We start from the raw sequence: 17,926 nt of genomic DNA, 5'->3' as shown, positions 1-17,926 counted from the left end.
CAGACCTTCTCCAGATCCTTCAGGTTTCGGGGCTGTCGCTGGGCAATACGGACCTTCAGCTCCCTTCGAAGATTTTCTATTGGGTTCAGGTCTGGAGACTGGCTAGGCCACTCCAGGACCTTGAGATGCTTCTTACGGAGCCACTCCTTAGTTGCCCTGGCTGTGTGTTTCGGGTCGTTGTCATGCTGGAAGACCCAGCCACATCTTCAATGCTCTTACTGAGGGAAGGAGGTTGTTGGCCAAGATCTCGCGATACTTGGCCCTATCCATCCCCCCCTCAATACGGTGCAGTCGTCCTGTCCCCTTTGCAGAAAAGCATCCCCAAAGAATGATGTTTCCACCTCCAGGCTTCACGGTTGGGATGGTGTTCTTGGGGTTGTACTCATCCCTTTTCTTCCTCCAAACACGGCGAGTGGAGTTTAGACCAAAAAGCTCTATTTTTGTCTCATTACCACATGACCTTCTCCCATTCCTCCTCTGGATCATCCAGATGGTCATTGGCAAACTTCAGACGGGCCTGGACATGCGCTGTGTGCGCTGCAGGATTTTAATCCATGACGGCGTAGTGTGTTACTAATGGTTTTCTTTGAGACTGTGGTCCCAGCTCTCCTCAGGGCATTGACCAGGTCCTGCCGTGTAGTTCTGGGCCGATCCCTCACCTTCCTCATGATCATTGATGCCCCACGAGGTGAGATCTTGCATGGAGCCCCAGACCGAGGGTGATTGACCGTCATCTTGAACTTCTTCCATTTTCTAATAATTGCGCCAACAGTTGTTGCCTTCTCACCAAGCTGCTTGCCTATTGTCCTGTAGCCCATCTCAGCCTTGTGCAGGTCTACAATTTCATCCCTGATGTCCTTACACAGCTCTCTGGTCTTGGCCATTGTGGAGAGGTTGGGATCTGTTTGATTGAGTGTGTGGACAGGTGTCTTTTATACAGGTAACGAGTTCAAACAGGTGCAGTTAATACAGGTAATGAGTGGAGAACAGGAGGGCTTCTTAAAGAAAAGTAACAGGTCTGTGAGAGCCGGAATTCTTACTGGTTGGTTGGTGATCAAATACTTTTGTCATGCAATAAAATGCAAATTAATTACTTAAAAATCATACAATGTGATTTTCTGGATTTTTAGATTCCGTCTCTCACAGTTGAAGTGTACCTATGATAAAAATTACAGACCTCTACATGCTTTGTAAGTAGCAAAATCGGCAGTGTATCAAATACTTGTTCTCTCCACTGTAGGTAACTGCCCAAATAAAGGAAACACCAACATTGAGTCTTAAAAGGGTGTTTGGGCACCACGAGCTGCCAGAACAGCTTCAATGTGTCTTGGAAGGAAAATGCACCCCACAACACAACATATCATTTGTATCTCTCATTTACTCATGTCTTTCCTTTATTTTGTAAGTTACCGGTTGCCTACAGTCGGGAAGGCCTGTGATTTCTTAATCTGGCCCTGGACATTTCCTGTTTTCATCCGGCTGGTCATGACTTTTTTAATGTGTCAGGTAATTCATCCCTTGAAATGGTTGGATGGAAATGTGGTTAGCAAGCCCCTGGCTGTCCGCAAATAAATAAATAAAAACTAGAAAATGTGGCCATCTGCTTTGCTTAATATAAGGAATTTGAAATGATTTATACTTGTATTTATACTTTTAACATATAAGTAAATGTAATTCGTAAAAATGTATTTTGATACTTAAGTATGTTTTAAACCAAATACTTTTAGACTTACTCAAGTAGTATTTTACTAGGTGACTTTCACTTTTACTTGAGTCATTTTCTTTTGATGTATCTATACTTTTACTCAATTATGACAATTTTCAACTTTTTTCCACCACTGCTGATTTGTACCGTGAATATATTTGATCCTCTTCTTCTCGAAAGGTTTTTTTCAGGCGCTCTTTTGCCCTCTAATCTTGTATTGCAAACAGGTTGCAACTCCACTCCACAAAGTGGCGGAAAAGAGCAATCTAGTTAGTGGGACTGTGTACAAAAAACTGAAAGAAGAAAAAACATTGACGTTAATCATTGTAGCAACAAGCGCACGGAAGGAGGCAACGCGACTATCATAATATATCATCCGTTACGGTACTGTAACATGTTTGTCAACAATTAAATATGTTGTTTTTGTGTATATTTGATGTCGTAAGTGCTGAAAAACTGAACCTTCTTTAGGCTAACTCGTCTAAAGGAACGAGTACTTATATTTTGGATAACGTCGGTGTGCTAGCAGCCGGCTAGCTTACTATAGTTTAACGTTAGTAGCTTGTCACACTAACAAACAGAATGCTACGTTACTGCGTTCTCTTTTCCCGTCATGTTTGTTATCTAGCTATGCAACTCAAACCTCATGTTACCTGGCTGAGTAGTTGATTCATATGAGCACAGTAATAATAGTCATTGGTAATGCCTGGTACTCATTGTCAGTAAATTGTTAATCATCAGTACTTTGCGAGCCAATTCATCTCACTGTTCTTGCTTTCATACAACACGACAGACCACCATGGCTTCCGATGACATTGCCCTGCTGGCCGAGGCGCTGTCCAAGACTCATGTAGGATATGGAGAGTTGAGCTACAAGGGCCAGGGACTGAAGCTGGACAACACAGAGTCTGGTGAGTGCACTGATTGCAAACTGGTCAACAACAGGAGACTTAAATATGGCATTGTTCTCTAACAATGCCAACACGGTTAACAGCTTGGTTAACAGCTTTGATAATAGTCTTCTGTCATCTGTTGGTGAATCTGGTTGTCTCTGCAGTGAAGGAGTTGGTGCGGGAAATAGAGGAGTACCAGGGACTCCGGGCCCTGCGGTTGGAGGGAAACACAGTGGGAGTGGAGGCAGCGCAGGCTATCGCCAAAGCCTTGGAGTGCAAAGACCAACTTCAGGTACTGGGTGGAGAGAGGCTTGAGATCAATTGTCTGTCTCCCAGGATTAGCAAAGCAAACTGACTTGGGCCTACTGCTGAAAATAGTGAAGTCACCCATTCACCCCATGATCCTTAGGAGGGTGTCAGCATTTTACTGTTGAGTGTATTTCTTTACATCCTGCTTTAACTGTTTATTTTTTAGAGTTGCCACTGGAGTGATATGTTCACGGGTCGCTTGCGCTCAGAAATCCCAACTGCCCTGGTGAGTCAACACTAACAACCTCCCCTTGTGCTTCATCTAATTTTATACATATACTGATATACAGTGACAAGAAAAAGTATGTGAACCCTTTGGAATTATCTGGACTTTGCATAAATTGGTCATAAAATTTGATCTGATCTTCATCTAAGTCACAACAATAAACATACAGTCTGCTTAAACTAAAACACAAACAATTTTACGTTTTCATGTCTTTATTGAACACAGTGTAAACATTCACAGTGCAATGTCTTACCGTGGACTGATGAACATCAAGGCTTTAAGAGATAATTTTGTGACCCTTTAACAATTCTTAATCTTGGGTTTTCTGAGATCTCTTTTGTTCGAGGAATGGTTCACAGCAGGCAAGGCTTCTTGTGAATAACAAACTCCAATTTTATGACATTTATGCAGAAATCCAGATCATTCCAAAGGCTTCACATACTTTTTCTTGCCACTGTATGTTCCACAAGTCTGTAGCTCTTCATGTCTCTCTTCATCCTCAGAGGTCCCTGGGCAGTGCGTTGATGACAGCAGGGGCCAGACTGCGAGAGCTTGACCTGAGTGATAACGCCTTTGGGCCAGATGGGGTAAAGGGCATTGAGACTCTACTGAAGAGCTCTGTGTGTCACTCTCTACAGGAGCTGAGACTCAACAACTGTGGCATGGGCATCGGAGGGGGCAAGGTGAGCATTTGGAAACACTAATTGTGTGACTGCTAGTACTTACTGACTTAGGAGCATAGGCCATCAATGACTTTTCTCCATCATTTGTTTTTCTGGTCTACTGTTAGGATGTGCCACAAAGTAACCAGTGTTTTTGTCTGTTAGATCCTGGCGGCAGCGTTGACTGAGTGTCATGAACAGTCCAGTGTTCTCGGTGCCCCACTGAAACTGAAAGTGTTCCAAGCAGGCAGAAACCGCTTGGAGAACGAAGGAGCCACAGCCCTTGCCCTGGCATTTCAGGTACAGACAAACGGACACAAACTGCAACTTTATGATGAGGATCTATCCCCATATCATTATTCTCTGTAATGAAGACATGTCTCTTGTTCACACACTGAGCTTGTTAGATGCAGCTTGGCCTAATATCTTTCTTTTTTTTCTCCCCTCTCTTTTGTGCACTCTCCCTCCCCCTAATTTCTCTCGTGCTCTGTTTCTCCATCTCCCTCCTCCTCTCTCTTGTCAGCTGATGGGAAGCCTAGAGGAGGTGCACATGCCCCAGAATGGGATCAACCATGCTGGGGTGACTGCTCTGGCCACCGCCATGCAGCACAACCCCCACCTGCGCATCCTCAACCTCAACGACAACACCTTCACCAAGAGAGGGGCGCTGGCTATGGCTCAGGTATTAGTTTTTTACTTTTAACATATTAGGTTTTATTTTACGAGTTCTCTTAATTTATAATGATATTTTCCCCTCTCTGTCCCCAGGCTCTGAGGCACCTAAGGACTGTGCAGGTGATCAACTTTGGGGACTGCCTGGTGCGTTCTGAAGGGGCCATCGCTCTCTCTGCTGTCCTGAGAGAGGGACTGCCCACTCTTAAGGTCAGTAGAGGTGTGTGTGTGTGTGGATTACCCAGTCTTGTCTGATTGTTCATTCCTGTGTTCAGGAGCTAAATCTGTCCTTTGGGGAGATCACGGAAGCTGCAGCACTGGTGTTGGCTCAGGCCGTACAAGACAAACCCCATATGGAAAAACTGGATCTCAATGGTATTATTCACCACGCACTACTTCAATCAGTCTGAATGGCCATGAAATATAGATCCAAGTGTTAATGACAAATCCATTTTGTGTGTTTTGTTTATAATATATGATCTGTTTTTGTCCAGGTAACTGTTTGGGGGAGGAGGGGTGTGAGGCTCTGAAGGAGACCATGGACAACATGGACAGGGCTGACATACTGGCATCTCTCAGGTAGGTGTGTGTTGATGTCATCACAGGTGTAATTATACAACATTTAGCTATCGTCCTAGATGCTGTATTGGCCTTGTTCTACGCTCTATAGTGATGATGAGGGAGAGCCTGATGAAGAAGAGGAGGAAGAGGAGGAGGTTGAAGATGAGGATAATGGCAAAGAGATGAAGGAGAATGGAGTGAAGGATGAAAAAGAGAGCCCAGTGAAGCTTGAGCCAACTTGTCATCCAGAGATCCTCTCTTTCCTCAGCTCCCCCACTGCTGAGACACTGCTCAAACTGGGGGACAACAGGACTGGACTCATCCAGCAACACGTAAATGATTACTGTGGTCATGGGCCATTCACACTTTAACTGTTGAAGTGTATCTGAAGAGGGCCTTGTTGTGTAAGGTTAGAAGGCAACAACAGTTGTCATTGGGTTTTAACATCTATTGTGGAAACTTCCCTGGTCAGGTGGATGTCTCTGACCCTGATAAGGTTGCCGATGCCTTCCTGAGAATCTCCTCTCTGTACAGTGATGACCATGAGGTCAAGAAGGCTGTCCTGGAGACTATTGGTGAGCCTAAACAGTCAAACACCCTCTTCTCTAAGTCCTGTCCGGCATCCTGCCTTGTCTCTGTTGGAGTGGGACTCTTAATGTGACTAAGTTGCGCTGCTTGTCCTACAGACATCCTGTTGAAGAAGGCATTCTCTGGTTCCTCCCTGCAGACCTACAGCTTCCTGTCCACTCTACTGGTGATGCTGGGGCTCCTCAAGGTAGCAACACTATGTACAACATGCTTATACCGTTCACTGAGTCTCAGCCATGTCAGTTACCATGTTGGGGTCAATCCATTCAAATCCATTACTTGCAGGAAATGAACAAAAAATGTCCTGTTTTCTATGAGATTTATTTAACTTGACAGGCTACAAAAATGTAGCCCAACTCTGATTAGCAGTAATGCCAGCCCTAATGTATATGGCTCCCATGTTAATCTGTGCTGTCCAGGGTGAGGGCAAGGCGAAGAAGGTGCAGGTGTTACCTGGTCACCTGTTGGTTTTGGAGCACGCTGTCCAACAGGACTACTTCCCCCAGGACCACGCCACCCTGCTGGACACCTTTGTCGCCAGGTAAGGCTGTGTGTGTGTACCCGTTAGTCTGTCTGGGTAGGTTGTGGACATTGAATAGTAGGCAACTCCATGATCCTTGGGGTCTCAAGGGTGTCCCTCAATGAAGAAAAATAACAAATCTAATCTTCTAATACATCACAATGGAATAAATTACATTTCAATACTGTCACTATAACATCAGAATGGCGTCTAGACGCACAGAATTTGAATTGTAGTTATATGGTGGTGGAACTGGAGCATTAAGACATCACAATGGCTTCTAGACGCACAGAATTAGAATTCATATTTCATACTATGATGGAGGAACACGGTATAATTCTAGTTCGATCCGTCTAGACACCATTTTAAGAAAAACACGTCTAAATATAACTTTTCAACATTGCCTGCTCCAGAGTGTTTTCACTACTTATAAAAACGGAATATTGTAGGGCTTCCCTCATGCCCCTTCTCATCACTGTGCTAGCAGCCATGTGAGTGCAAGCTAGCTACCAACCAGAACATTAAGCTAGCCAAGACTAGCTACACAAACAGACTATAAAGCTACAAGTAGTGAGTTACAAATGGACTGTACTAAAGAAGTTAAATGTCTTACCTGTAATGAAATGTTTTACACACACATAGCTTACTTGAACACCGGGTCCCCACATTTCCCACTCGCCCACACTGACTAGTCTGAAGCCACAGGGATCTTCTCGCAGGCTCCATTCCCCTACGTGGGAGCATTGCGATCCATAGGTCGGGATTTTTGACCTGGTTACATGTACATTGAACAACACAGCAGCTTTTCGGCATGTTTTGTTATTTCTCTATAACAAAAAATCTACTACGAAGTTGTCTCTTTTACATTGGAGGTCAATAGGAAGGAATTTAGGTTTTCTTCAATTTGTGTGTGTGGTCAAGGGGAATTCCTTATTAAATAAATATAGACTGGGACTATTGGAAAGTAATTTATTGCACTGTGATGTAATTAGACATGGGTTCAAATACAGTACATTTGTATTTTAAATACTTTTTCTGTGTATTTGGCTTAATCAACTACTTCTATATGAAAATAATTTCCTATAAATACTATTTGAAACTATTTTCAAATACATTTATTTTCTTGTTTTAATTTTATCTTGTGATGAGCTTAGATTTTCCCACTGTTGTGGAGGTAAAAGTTCTTATGCGTCTGTGTATGCAACCTACAGGCACGGTAAAGCCCTGAAGTCCTGCAGCCATGCCCGAGATAGTCTCAAGTCCACACTGGAGAGAAGGATCTCCCCGGAATGCTGAGCCCTCCTGCAGCCCAAATGAACCAGTCAAAGCCACACAACCTACGCACACACTCCCACTCAGGACACACACTGCACTGATAAAGGGACATTCCTTGCATGAGGACCTCGCATAGAGATACTTTACACTGGACAGAAGGGGACGAAAACCAATCTACCTACACTCAATACATACCTGTGCGTTTTAGATTCATGAAGCTCCTCCAATGAAGATGTATTGAAGACTAGTTATTCAGACAGGGTTTCCTCATTTTTATTTTTCTATTTGATCTTGTTACTATTTTTTTTTACAAAAAAGGGACATTTTCGTTAAGCCTTTAAACTAAAGACATCGTGGGGAGAAAGTGATTTGAAAAATTGAAGTTGATGGGCACACACAAGAATGGTGGTCAGATTCCGTAAGAACATGGTATTACGTTCTAGATGAACCTAGCTGGCCACGTCTGTACTGCTCAGCCTTAATATTATCCCACCATATTATTCCTGAGTTCAACCAGGTCAGATTCATTACTGTGCATCAGACGGTGAGGAGTGGACTACAGTATTCCTGTGCATCGCACCGTATGGACAGGAATAGACATCTATGTATGTATTGCTCTTGTACTGTATGCCGTTATAACAATGTGGAGCTCAGGAGACTAACTTGTTGAAAGGGAACTTATGGGGGAAATAGAATTTACCTTTGATTCTCATGTGTCTTACAACTTTAATGTAATGAACATTGATCTGTATAACATTGGAATAGATGTACAGTATCATCAGGACTATATTGATGTTTTTCATGTTAATCTGATTGTATTGAGATGAAGGGAGTGATGTGATAAAATATTACTTTTCCAAGAGTCCTCAGTGTGTTTATTCATTTTAATCAAACTTAAACGGTAATCCTCAAACCAGAATCAATTCCTCTTCTTGTTTATTTTCACTGCCAGGGATTTACCTCAACATCTATGTTAAACACATGTATGCCTACATTAGACCTATTAAGGGGTGTAAATATTTGATAGGAACACCAGTCACTGACATTTAGTTGTTGGAGAGGCTGGTTAGTTGGCCTCAAGCCACCCTATAGAAGCCGTACAGTAGCTAGGCGATATGCATACTGTTTATACATCCCCTGAGGCGCAGCTCTACTGCGCACTTTGAAACCCACGAGAAATGAATCGAAAGACGGGGTCAGAGTGAATGGAGGGATAATGAAGTTTATTTTGGATGGGGTACAGCCAGGGGAAGAGCATGGGAGAGAGACCAGGGACCGTGAGAGAATAAACGGCAGTACAAAGAACGGGAGCTGAATAACAGGGACACGAATACGGAGCGAGAGTGAGTGAGTAAACGGTAAATGGTGGAGAGATGCTGCCTAGGTTGCGTTAGAATAAAGCGTCGACTTTGTGTTGAGACCTTCAGATATTGATAATATATTAATAATGGGAAAAAACTGCCGGACTTTAATAACTTCTAGAGATTGGACAGAATGGGTCAAATACACTGTCATGATTTTCTGTCAGCCTACACCTTATTTAAAAAAGACAGAGACGTGGGAAAGTTGTGGTGGAATAGCCAGGTAACGGTAGAAAACCAATAGAGGGAAATGTATTCCCCCATTCCCCCTGGTTTATTTACAGGAGACACTCGGCAGCGGTGAGTCCTGTGCCCAGCCGTGAATACACTGCGCGTCTTTGTGCGCAGCCGGCGTGCCAGCTCAACTGCGGTCTAAACTGCTTATCCCCGGGGGGACACTGACACACAGGCTTTGCCCTAGGAAATTCCACCGTCTCTTATTTCTCCCCCTCTCTCACAACTCTCTCATTCACTCAAAATTCACAACGGTCTGTGATCATTGTAGGTGGAGATATCTTTGAAAAATGTGTTAAAACAGTTTTTCAATTGCTAAGTAGTAACAAGTAGGCTAGTGGTCAACAAGGATTACATCGTTTTAGTTGGATTTATCTGGAAACTTTCCTCGTTTCAGGTAGGGACAATCTCCCAAACCCATATTTCCATACTTAGTGAATTGTTTTGGTTCAGGTAGACTGCGACATCAGACTACAAGGTGATAACGGTTTCATTGTGATGAAATAGCTTAAACGTGTGTATGTAGGCTATCATTGAAATACTGTCTTTAGATGCGGAAAAACACATCGTGAATAGTGAATTTCCATTATGAAACTAGGAGAAACATTGGGATTCATGCCATTCTTGCTATTATTGGCTATTAGGTCTACCCTCTAAATACATTTTCTCACAGTCTGAATCTGGTGAAGCATGTGATTGGAACAGGCAGGTTTGACAAGTTTTCAATTTTTTAGTTGCTCTAAATATATATTCAGACAGGTCTTACGCTTTTTAGCAAGATGTTCATTTTTTTTTACCTTTATTTAACTAGGCAAGTCAGTTAAGAGCAAATTCTTATTTGCAATGATGGCCTGCCAAAAGGCTTCCTCTGGGCAGGAGAGCTGGGATTGAAAATACAATACAAATAAGGATAAAACACACAAGACAAGAGACACCACATCACGACAAGAGACACCACAACACGACAAGAGACACCACAACACGACAAGAGACACCACAACACGACAAGAGACACCACAACATGACAAGAGACACCACAACACGACAAGAGACACCACAACACGACAAGAGACACCACAACACGACAAGAGACACAAAAACACGTCAAGAGACACAACATCACGACAAGAGACACCACAACACGACAAGAGACACCACAACACGACAAGAGACACAACATCACAACAAGAGACACCACAACACTACATACAGAGACACCACAACATGACAAGAGACACAACAACATGACAAGAGACACCACAACACTACATACAGAGACACCACAACACGACAAGAGACACAACAACACGACAAGAGACACCACAACACGACAAGACACCACATCACAACAAGAGACACCACAACACGACAAGAGACACCACAACACGACAAGAGACACCACAACACGACAAGAGACACAAAAACACGTCAAGAGACACAACATCACGACAAGGGACACCACAACACTACATACAGAGACACCACAACATGACAAGAGACACAACAACACGACAAGAGACACCACAACACTACATACAGATACACCACAACACGACAAAAGAAACACAACAACACGACAAGAGACACCACAACACGACAAGAGACACCACACCACAACACAACAAGAGACAACACATCACGACAAGAGACACAACAACACTACATACAGAGACACCACAACACGACAAGAGACACCACAACACAACAAGAGACACCACATCACGACAAGAGACACAACAACACTACATACAGAGACACCACAACACGACAAGAGACACCACAACACGACAAGAGACACAACAACACAACAAGAGACACAACATCACGACAAGAGACACCACAACACGACAAGAGACACCACAACACGACAAGAGACACAACATCACAACAAGAGACACCACAACACTACATACAGAGACACCACAACATGACAAGAGACACAACAACATGACAAGAGACACCACAACACTACATACAGAGACACCACAACACGACAAGAGACACAACAACACGACAAGAGACACCACAACACGACAAGACACCACATCACAACAAGAGACACCACAACACGACAAGAGACACCACAACACGACAAGAGACACCACAACACGACAAGAGACACAAAAACACGTCAAGAGACACAACATCACGACAAGGGACACCACAACACTACATACAGAGACACCACAACATGACAAGAGACACAACAACACGACAAGAGACACCACAACACTACATACAGATACACCACAACACGACAAAAGAAACACAACAACACGACAAGAGACACCACAACACGACAAGAGACACCACACCACAACACAACAAGAGACAACACATCACGACAAGAGACACAACAACACTACATACAGAGACACCACAACACGACAAGAGACACCACAACACAACAAGAGACACCACATCACGACAAGAGACACAACAACACTACATACAGAGACACCACAACACGACAAGAGACACCACAACACGACAAGAGACACAACAACACAACAAGAGACACAACATCACGACAAGAGACACCACAACACGACAAGAGACACCACAACACGACAAGAGACACCACATCACGACAAGAGACATCACAACACGACAAGAGACACCACAACACGACAAGAGACACAACAACACGACAAGAGACACCACAACACGACAAGAGACACCACAACACGACAAGAGACACAACAACACTACATACAGAGACGCCACAACATGACAAGAGACACAACAACACAACAAGAGACACCACATCACGACAAGAGACACCACAACACGACAAGAGACACCACAACACGACAAGAGACACCACAACACTACATAAAGAGAGACCTAAGGCAACAGAACATGGCAGCAGCACAAAACACGGTACAAACATTATTGGGCACAGACAACAGCACAAAGGGCAAGAAGGTAGAGGCAGCAATAAATCACGCAAAGCAGCCACAACTGTCAGTAAGAGTGTCTGTGATTGAGTCTTTGAATGAAGAGATGACGATAAAACGGTCCAGTTGTAAGACAATGACCAATGACCAAAGCTGCATGGTCTCGTGGAGTTTTAGCCTACAATCAGTTAGGGAACTTTAGCATAAAGATACATTATAACTATTATCTTATGTAGGATATTGAATAAATACGGATTTATATCGTTTTACGAATGGATTAACCGTATGCATAATTGTAGTTGTTGGGACCACATTTAAATACATGTATATAGATAGTTTTAACGCGGCGAGGTGTGAAACGGCTTTTTAAGTCGAGATGCGTCTCACCGAGTTGATAATTAAGCCGTGGAATGTAGACCGGCGAAAACCGATGCATACTTGCAAAGACTTGAGAAAGCAAATAGGCCAAATTACTCTAATCGGAAAAATAGACGGGTTGAGAAATTAGATTAACTCGATAAAGGGATAAAATTGAGACTCTCTAAAACATATAGGTCTACATGGGATATGGAATGGCTGTCAACTGTGTTTATCTTGTAGTAGAATAATATTTGCGCAGCCAGTTGAATCTCCTTTGATTTTCCAGATGTATTCGATGGACTGCCCCGTAGCCTTGAGGTCTCTGCTGGTACTGTTCTTGGCCATCCCGGGGGCGCACCTTGGCAAGTGCCCAAAGGAGTGCATATGTGACCAAATCTCACTCACTGTTACCTGTGTCAAAAAAAACCTGACAGAGGTGCCTTCCACAATCGACGAGGTAAGCCTAAACCCCATGTGACTGACTCATTGAAATTTTGGATTTTATGAAGTAAGCCTAATGATTACAATTCAAGGGGTAACCTGTTTGAATACAGCAGGGTTTCCCAGACCATGTCCCAGGGCCCCCTGGGTGGACGTTTTGTTTTTTGCCCTAGCACTACACAGTTGATTCAAATAATGCTTGGTGATGGGTTGATTATTTGAATCAGCTGTGTAGTGCTAGGGCAAAAACCAAAACGTGCAGCCGGGGACACTACAGGTTGAATAACAAAATCATATTAAACAAATCTCAATCATTATCAATCCCTTCCACCCATCAGATCACAGTGAAACTGGATCTGAGAAGCAACTACATCCAGGAGCTGCCATCAGGTGCGTTCAAACACACGCCGTACCTGACACACCTGTCCATGCAGCGCTGCAATCTCCGCACCGTGAAGGAGGGGGCGTTCCGTGCTCTGGGCCGTCTCGTCTTCCTCAACCTGGCCAACAACAACATGGAGATCCTCTATCAGGTGAGAGAGATTTGCACAGTGTTATATGTGACTGTTTCTGTGGTTTGACTATGTTTCTGGGGGAACTTGGTATTGAAAATGAAAAGCTCCACACTCTCTTTCTTCATCTCATTTCCCTTTATCTCTCTCTCTCTCTGTCTTGCCGCCACTCTCTCCCCTCCCTCCCATTCCCCCTTCCTCCCACTCTCTCCCCTCCCTCTCATTCCCCCTTCCTCTCACTCTCTCCCCTCCCTCTCATTCCCCCTTCCTCCCACTCTATCCCCTCCCTCTCATTTCCCCTTCCTCCCACTCGCTCCCCTCCCTCTCATTCCCCCTTCCTCCCACTCTCTCTCCTCTCCCATCTCCAGGAGTCGTTTGACGGTCTCTCCTCACTGAAGCAGCTGCTGATTGACCGTAACCGAGTGGAGGAGATCCAGCCAGGGGCCTTCTCTCAGCTGGGGTTCCTCAACCTGCTTTCCCTCACCCACAACCAGCTCACCTATATCCCCAACATGGCCTTCCAGGGCCTGCAGAACATAAAGTGGTTGCGCCTTAGCCACAACTCTGTTAACTACATGGCCACTGAGGCCTTCGCAGGCCTGTTCACCCTCACGCGCCTCAGCCTCGACCACAACGAGCTGCAGTTCTTTCCTACTGAGACCATGACCAGGTATGATGGTTGTGTTGTCTCTTCCCTGACATACACCACAACACCCTTTTTCCAGGCACCATAAAGGCCTATTCTACCAACCATCCATTCCTCATTCCTCTCTCTCTCTCTGTCTCTCAATTTTTACAATTCAATTCGCTTTATTGGCATGACGCAACAATGTACATATTGCCAAAGCTTATTTTGGATATTTACAATATAAAAATAAATAAAAATGAGAATCAAAATTGTCAACGGGACAACAGTAACAACAATAACCAGGGGTCAAAATAACCATACATTGAACAATAACAATAAGCATACAGTAGAGTACATGTGCAGGTTGATTGGTCTGTCAGAGACTGTCCCTCAACTCATGGCAGGCAACAATGTAGTGTGCTGCCAACCCACAGCTCTATGCGTCCTCCCCCAACAGGACGGGTAGCCAATCCTCATCAGAGAGGTCTTTGAAACCTTGAATAAGGGTTTCAAATTTGGGAAAATGACACTCTCTAATTGTTTTATATTTTTTACATTTTGTCAGGAAATGCAGCTCCGTCTCAGGTTCTCTCTCTCTCTCTCTCTCTCTCTCTCATTCCCTCTATCTGTTCCCTCTCTCCAGACTCCCAGAGGTGACCCGTCTGGACCTCAGCTTCAACCCCATGACGTTCCTGGGTGAGGAGACTGTCTCCATGAACAAACTCACCCACCTCTTCATGGACCACATGTCCCTGCAGGACCTGTCCCACACGGCCGTGTCCCTGTCCCCCTCTCTCACCCACCTGGACCTCAGCCACAACCAGCTCCGTGTCCTCCAGCCCTTCACTCCAGCCTCCCCCAAGCTGGCCCGTCTTAACCTGGCTGGAAACCCCATCTACTGCAACTGCTACCTGCTGCCGCTGAGGGAGTGGGGCATCCGGAAGAAGGTGAAGCTGATGGGGGTTTGCGGGGGACCGGCTCACTTCTCTGGGGAGAACCTGGAGGCCATCCACCCCCGGGACCTGCGCTGCCAGAGCCAGGAGGCCATGCTGAAGGCTGAGTTTGAGGAGCAGACTAGGGTGATGTCGCCCCCCACCCCAGAGCCCATCAACAAGGTCAAGTGTCCTGCCAACTGTGCCTGTGAGGTGAGAGAGGGGGATGCTGAGATTTTGATATGGGTTATGATCTTGCTATCCTAAAATGTATTTACCTCACCAAACCCTCTCTCTTCTATCTTATTCCTCCTGTCTTCCCTTATCCATCCCGCCTGTCCTCCCTTATCCATCCCGCCTGTCTCCCTTATCCATCCCTCCTGTCCTCCCTTATCCATCCCTCCTGTCCTCCCTTACCCATCCCTCCTGTCCTCCCTTATCCATCCCGCCTGTCCTCCTTTATCCATCACTCCTGTCCTCCCTTATCCATCCCTCCTGTCCTCCCTTATCCATCCCTCCTGTCCTCCCTTATCCATCCTGCCTGTCCTCCCTTATCCATCCCTCCTGTCCTCCCTTATCCATCCCGCCTGTCCTCCCTTATCCATCCCGCCTGTCCTCCCTTATCCATCCCGCCTGTCCTCCTTTATCCATCACTCCTGTCCTCCCTTATCCATCCCTCCTGTCCTCCCTTATCCATCCCGCCTGTCCTCCTTTATCCATCCCGCCTGTCCTCCCTTATCCATCCCGCCTGTCCTCCTTTATCCATCACTCCTGTCCTCCCTTATCCATCCCTCCTGTCCTCCCTTATCCATCCCGCCTGTCCTCCTTTATCCATCACTCCTGTCCTCCCTTATCCATCCCTCCTGTCCTCCCTTATCCATCCTGCCTGTCCTCCCTTATCCACCCCTCCCGTCCTTCCTTATCCATCCCTCCTGTCCTCCATTGTTCCCCTCAGGGTGAGACACACCACTCCTCCTGTGAGAACCGCGGCCACAACAAAGTCCCCCTCGGCTTCTCCCCCGACACGCGCCTCCTCGACCTGCGGGGCAACCACTTCCACTACATCCCTGCCAACAGTTTTCCCGGCGTTGCCAAGGTAGTCTCCCTCCATCTACAGCGCTGTAAGATTGTGGAGGTGGAGCCTGGTGCGTTCCATGGCTTGAAAGGGCTGGTCTACCTTTACCTCTCAGAGAATGAGCTTGACTCCCTCAGCCCCGACGCCTTCAAGGGCATGCCTCAGCTCACCTACCTCCACTTGGAGAAGAACAAATTCACAGTCTTCCCCAAGGGGGCCTTCAAGCTGCTGCCTGGTCTGCTGGCCCTTCACATGGAGAACAACTCCATCGCCAAGCTGGAGCCAGGGATCCTGAATGGGGCTGAGAAGCTGAGGGGGCTCTATCTGACCTCCAACTTCATCAATGGTGTGGCCCCCAGGGCACTTGACCCATCCCCCGACCTCGACACTCTTCACTTGGGAGGGAACAAGCTCAAGGAGGTTCCCAGTGATGCGCTAGCGAAGACAGGCAACCTGGGAGAGTTACGGTTGTCTGGGAATCCCATTCGCTGGATTGGGCCGCATGCTTTCCAGCCATTAGCTAGGGCACTGAAGGATCTGTATCTGGACGGCATGGGTTTGGAGAAGGTGAGGGGATATATTTACATGCCAGTACATCTGTGGTTTTCCTGTCACTCCTCTACTTTCTCCTTGTTTTCGTGTATCTCCCTTCATTCCCTTGCAATCTCATATGCTCCAGTTTCTCTTCTCTCCTATTCCCTCCCCATGACATGCCTGTGTTTTGTGGTTCTCGTGCAGATGTCTAAGGACTCTCTGGCAGGGCTGGGTGCTGGTCTGAGGAGTCTATACCTAGAGGGGAACCAGCTAGAGGAGGTGCCTGACTTCAACCCTCTGACCGGCCTGGAGGTCATCAACCTGGCAGAGAACCCTCTGCTATGTGACTGCCCCCTGCTGCCGCTACGCATGTACCACATCCGCACATTACGCTCTATCACATACACACACTGATACATGCTTGCAAACTCCCCCTCTTTCTTCCTCGCTCATGTACACACGTGCTGTAACCCACTCATGTTCACCCTCTCATACAATCTGTAAACACACAATCATGTCTTAATGAAAATATGCTGTACTCAACATACATGACAATGCCTTTGTTAAAGCCTAACTCTCTTTCCCTCAGGTGGATTGAGAAGGTGAACCTGAAGGTCCGGGCCACCTGTGTCCACCCACCTGAGCTGCGAGGCCGGAGGGTCAAGGACGTCCACGTCTTCAAGGCCTGCCCTGGAGGGGAAAGCCTGCCCTCTGCCCCCCTCCCGAAGGTTTCCAAACCCCCCAAGTCCACCAAACCCAAACCTGCCCACCTCAATGCCCCCAGACAGGTCAAGGTGGTGAAAACCAAAACCAAAGCTCGCAAGATTCAGACCCCAAAGCCCACCGTCTCCAAGAAAACCACCAAGAGAAGCATGGTGGTTTGATTGCACATAGCTGTCACTATTACACATAACTACAGGTGAGGAGATGTAACTGTCGGAGCTATAATGATGTGCCTCACTTGTCTCCCTCAAGGCTTTGACCTCTGTAGATATGCACAACTCAACACAGAACAGACCAACACACAGTGGTCTTCATAGACAGATGCTATTCTGAAGAGGGTAGAAAAAGATGTAGAATTTCAATAATGTTGAAACTATTCTTTAAACACCAGGATTATACTGCATGTTATTTCTATAATCGAGTGGCTTCCTGTTGAAAATGTATTGAATTCATACTAACATTTTCAAATGGATTTTCAAACATTATGAAGTTTAGTCCGCTATGCTGACGCTTGCTAGTGAAAACCAAACTGTAGGGAGCTCCAACATTTACTTCCCAATCTCCACATTCCACTGTACTAACACTCACTCTAATGGCCATTAAAGGGCAGTTTGACATACAGTATGTTGTAATTGCACTTTCTGTTTCCCACTTCGAAAACATTTTTGAATGTTATGGAGATCGAAATAAAGAATGAACAATTCTGTCAAGTGAGATGCTGGTTCAGTGTGGAAAAAGTTTGGCATTATAAAGAGCTCAAAGCTAGGTTCCTACCAGTACATAGCACTACCCTACTGTCTCGGTGTGTAGTAATG

The 17,926-nt window shown here is 45.6% G+C and overlaps 2 protein-coding genes across 6 annotated transcripts; both read left to right on the top strand.

Moving 5' to 3' along the window:
* Positions 1-1,945: 1,945 nt before the first annotated feature.
* On the top strand, positions 1,946-8,276 carry LOC110502866 (ran GTPase-activating protein 1). 2 transcript variants are annotated; one of them, XM_036960603.1, is made up of 15 exons: positions 1,946-2,089; positions 2,499-2,616; positions 2,763-2,890; positions 3,074-3,133; positions 3,772-3,816; positions 3,961-4,095; positions 4,319-4,477; positions 4,564-4,677; positions 4,743-4,842; positions 4,962-5,046; positions 5,138-5,360; positions 5,501-5,603; positions 5,715-5,803; positions 6,036-6,157; positions 7,348-8,276. In XM_036960603.1, the coding sequence occupies exons 2-15, from the start codon at positions 2,505-2,507 to the stop codon at positions 7,430-7,432; spliced, it is 1,560 nt and encodes a 519-aa protein (XP_036816498.1). In that variant the 5' UTR covers positions 1,946-2,089; positions 2,499-2,504; the 3' UTR covers positions 7,433-8,276. The 2 variants fall into 2 exon arrangements, with proteins under 2 accessions (XP_036816498.1, XP_021436881.2); XM_021581206.2 differs by having other exon boundaries at positions 3,637-3,816.
* A 301-nt stretch (positions 8,277-8,577) lies between these two features.
* chadlb (chondroadherin-like b) lies at positions 8,578-17,902 on the top strand. 4 transcript variants are annotated; one of them, XM_036960601.1, is made up of 8 exons: positions 8,578-8,754; positions 12,553-12,723; positions 13,046-13,240; positions 13,588-13,889; positions 14,491-14,992; positions 15,735-16,421; positions 16,593-16,759; positions 16,978-17,902. In XM_036960601.1, the coding sequence occupies exons 2-8, from the start codon at positions 12,553-12,555 to the stop codon at positions 17,270-17,272; spliced, it is 2,319 nt and encodes a 772-aa protein (XP_036816496.1). In that variant the 5' UTR covers positions 8,578-8,754; the 3' UTR covers positions 17,273-17,902. The 4 variants fall into 4 exon arrangements, with proteins under 4 accessions (XP_036816496.1, XP_036816497.1, XP_036816495.1 ...); XM_036960602.1 differs by having other exon boundaries at positions 8,578-8,758; XM_036960600.1 differs by having other exon boundaries at positions 8,578-8,769.
* Positions 17,903-17,926: the final 24 nt, after the last annotated feature.

Source organism: Oncorhynchus mykiss, chromosome 23, assembly GCF_013265735.2.
Source record: "Oncorhynchus mykiss isolate Arlee chromosome 23, USDA_OmykA_1.1, whole genome shotgun sequence".
Classification (NCBI taxonomy): domain Eukaryota; kingdom Metazoa; phylum Chordata; class Actinopteri; order Salmoniformes; family Salmonidae; genus Oncorhynchus; species Oncorhynchus mykiss.
This window is presented reverse-complemented; position numbering and strand designations above follow the sequence as displayed.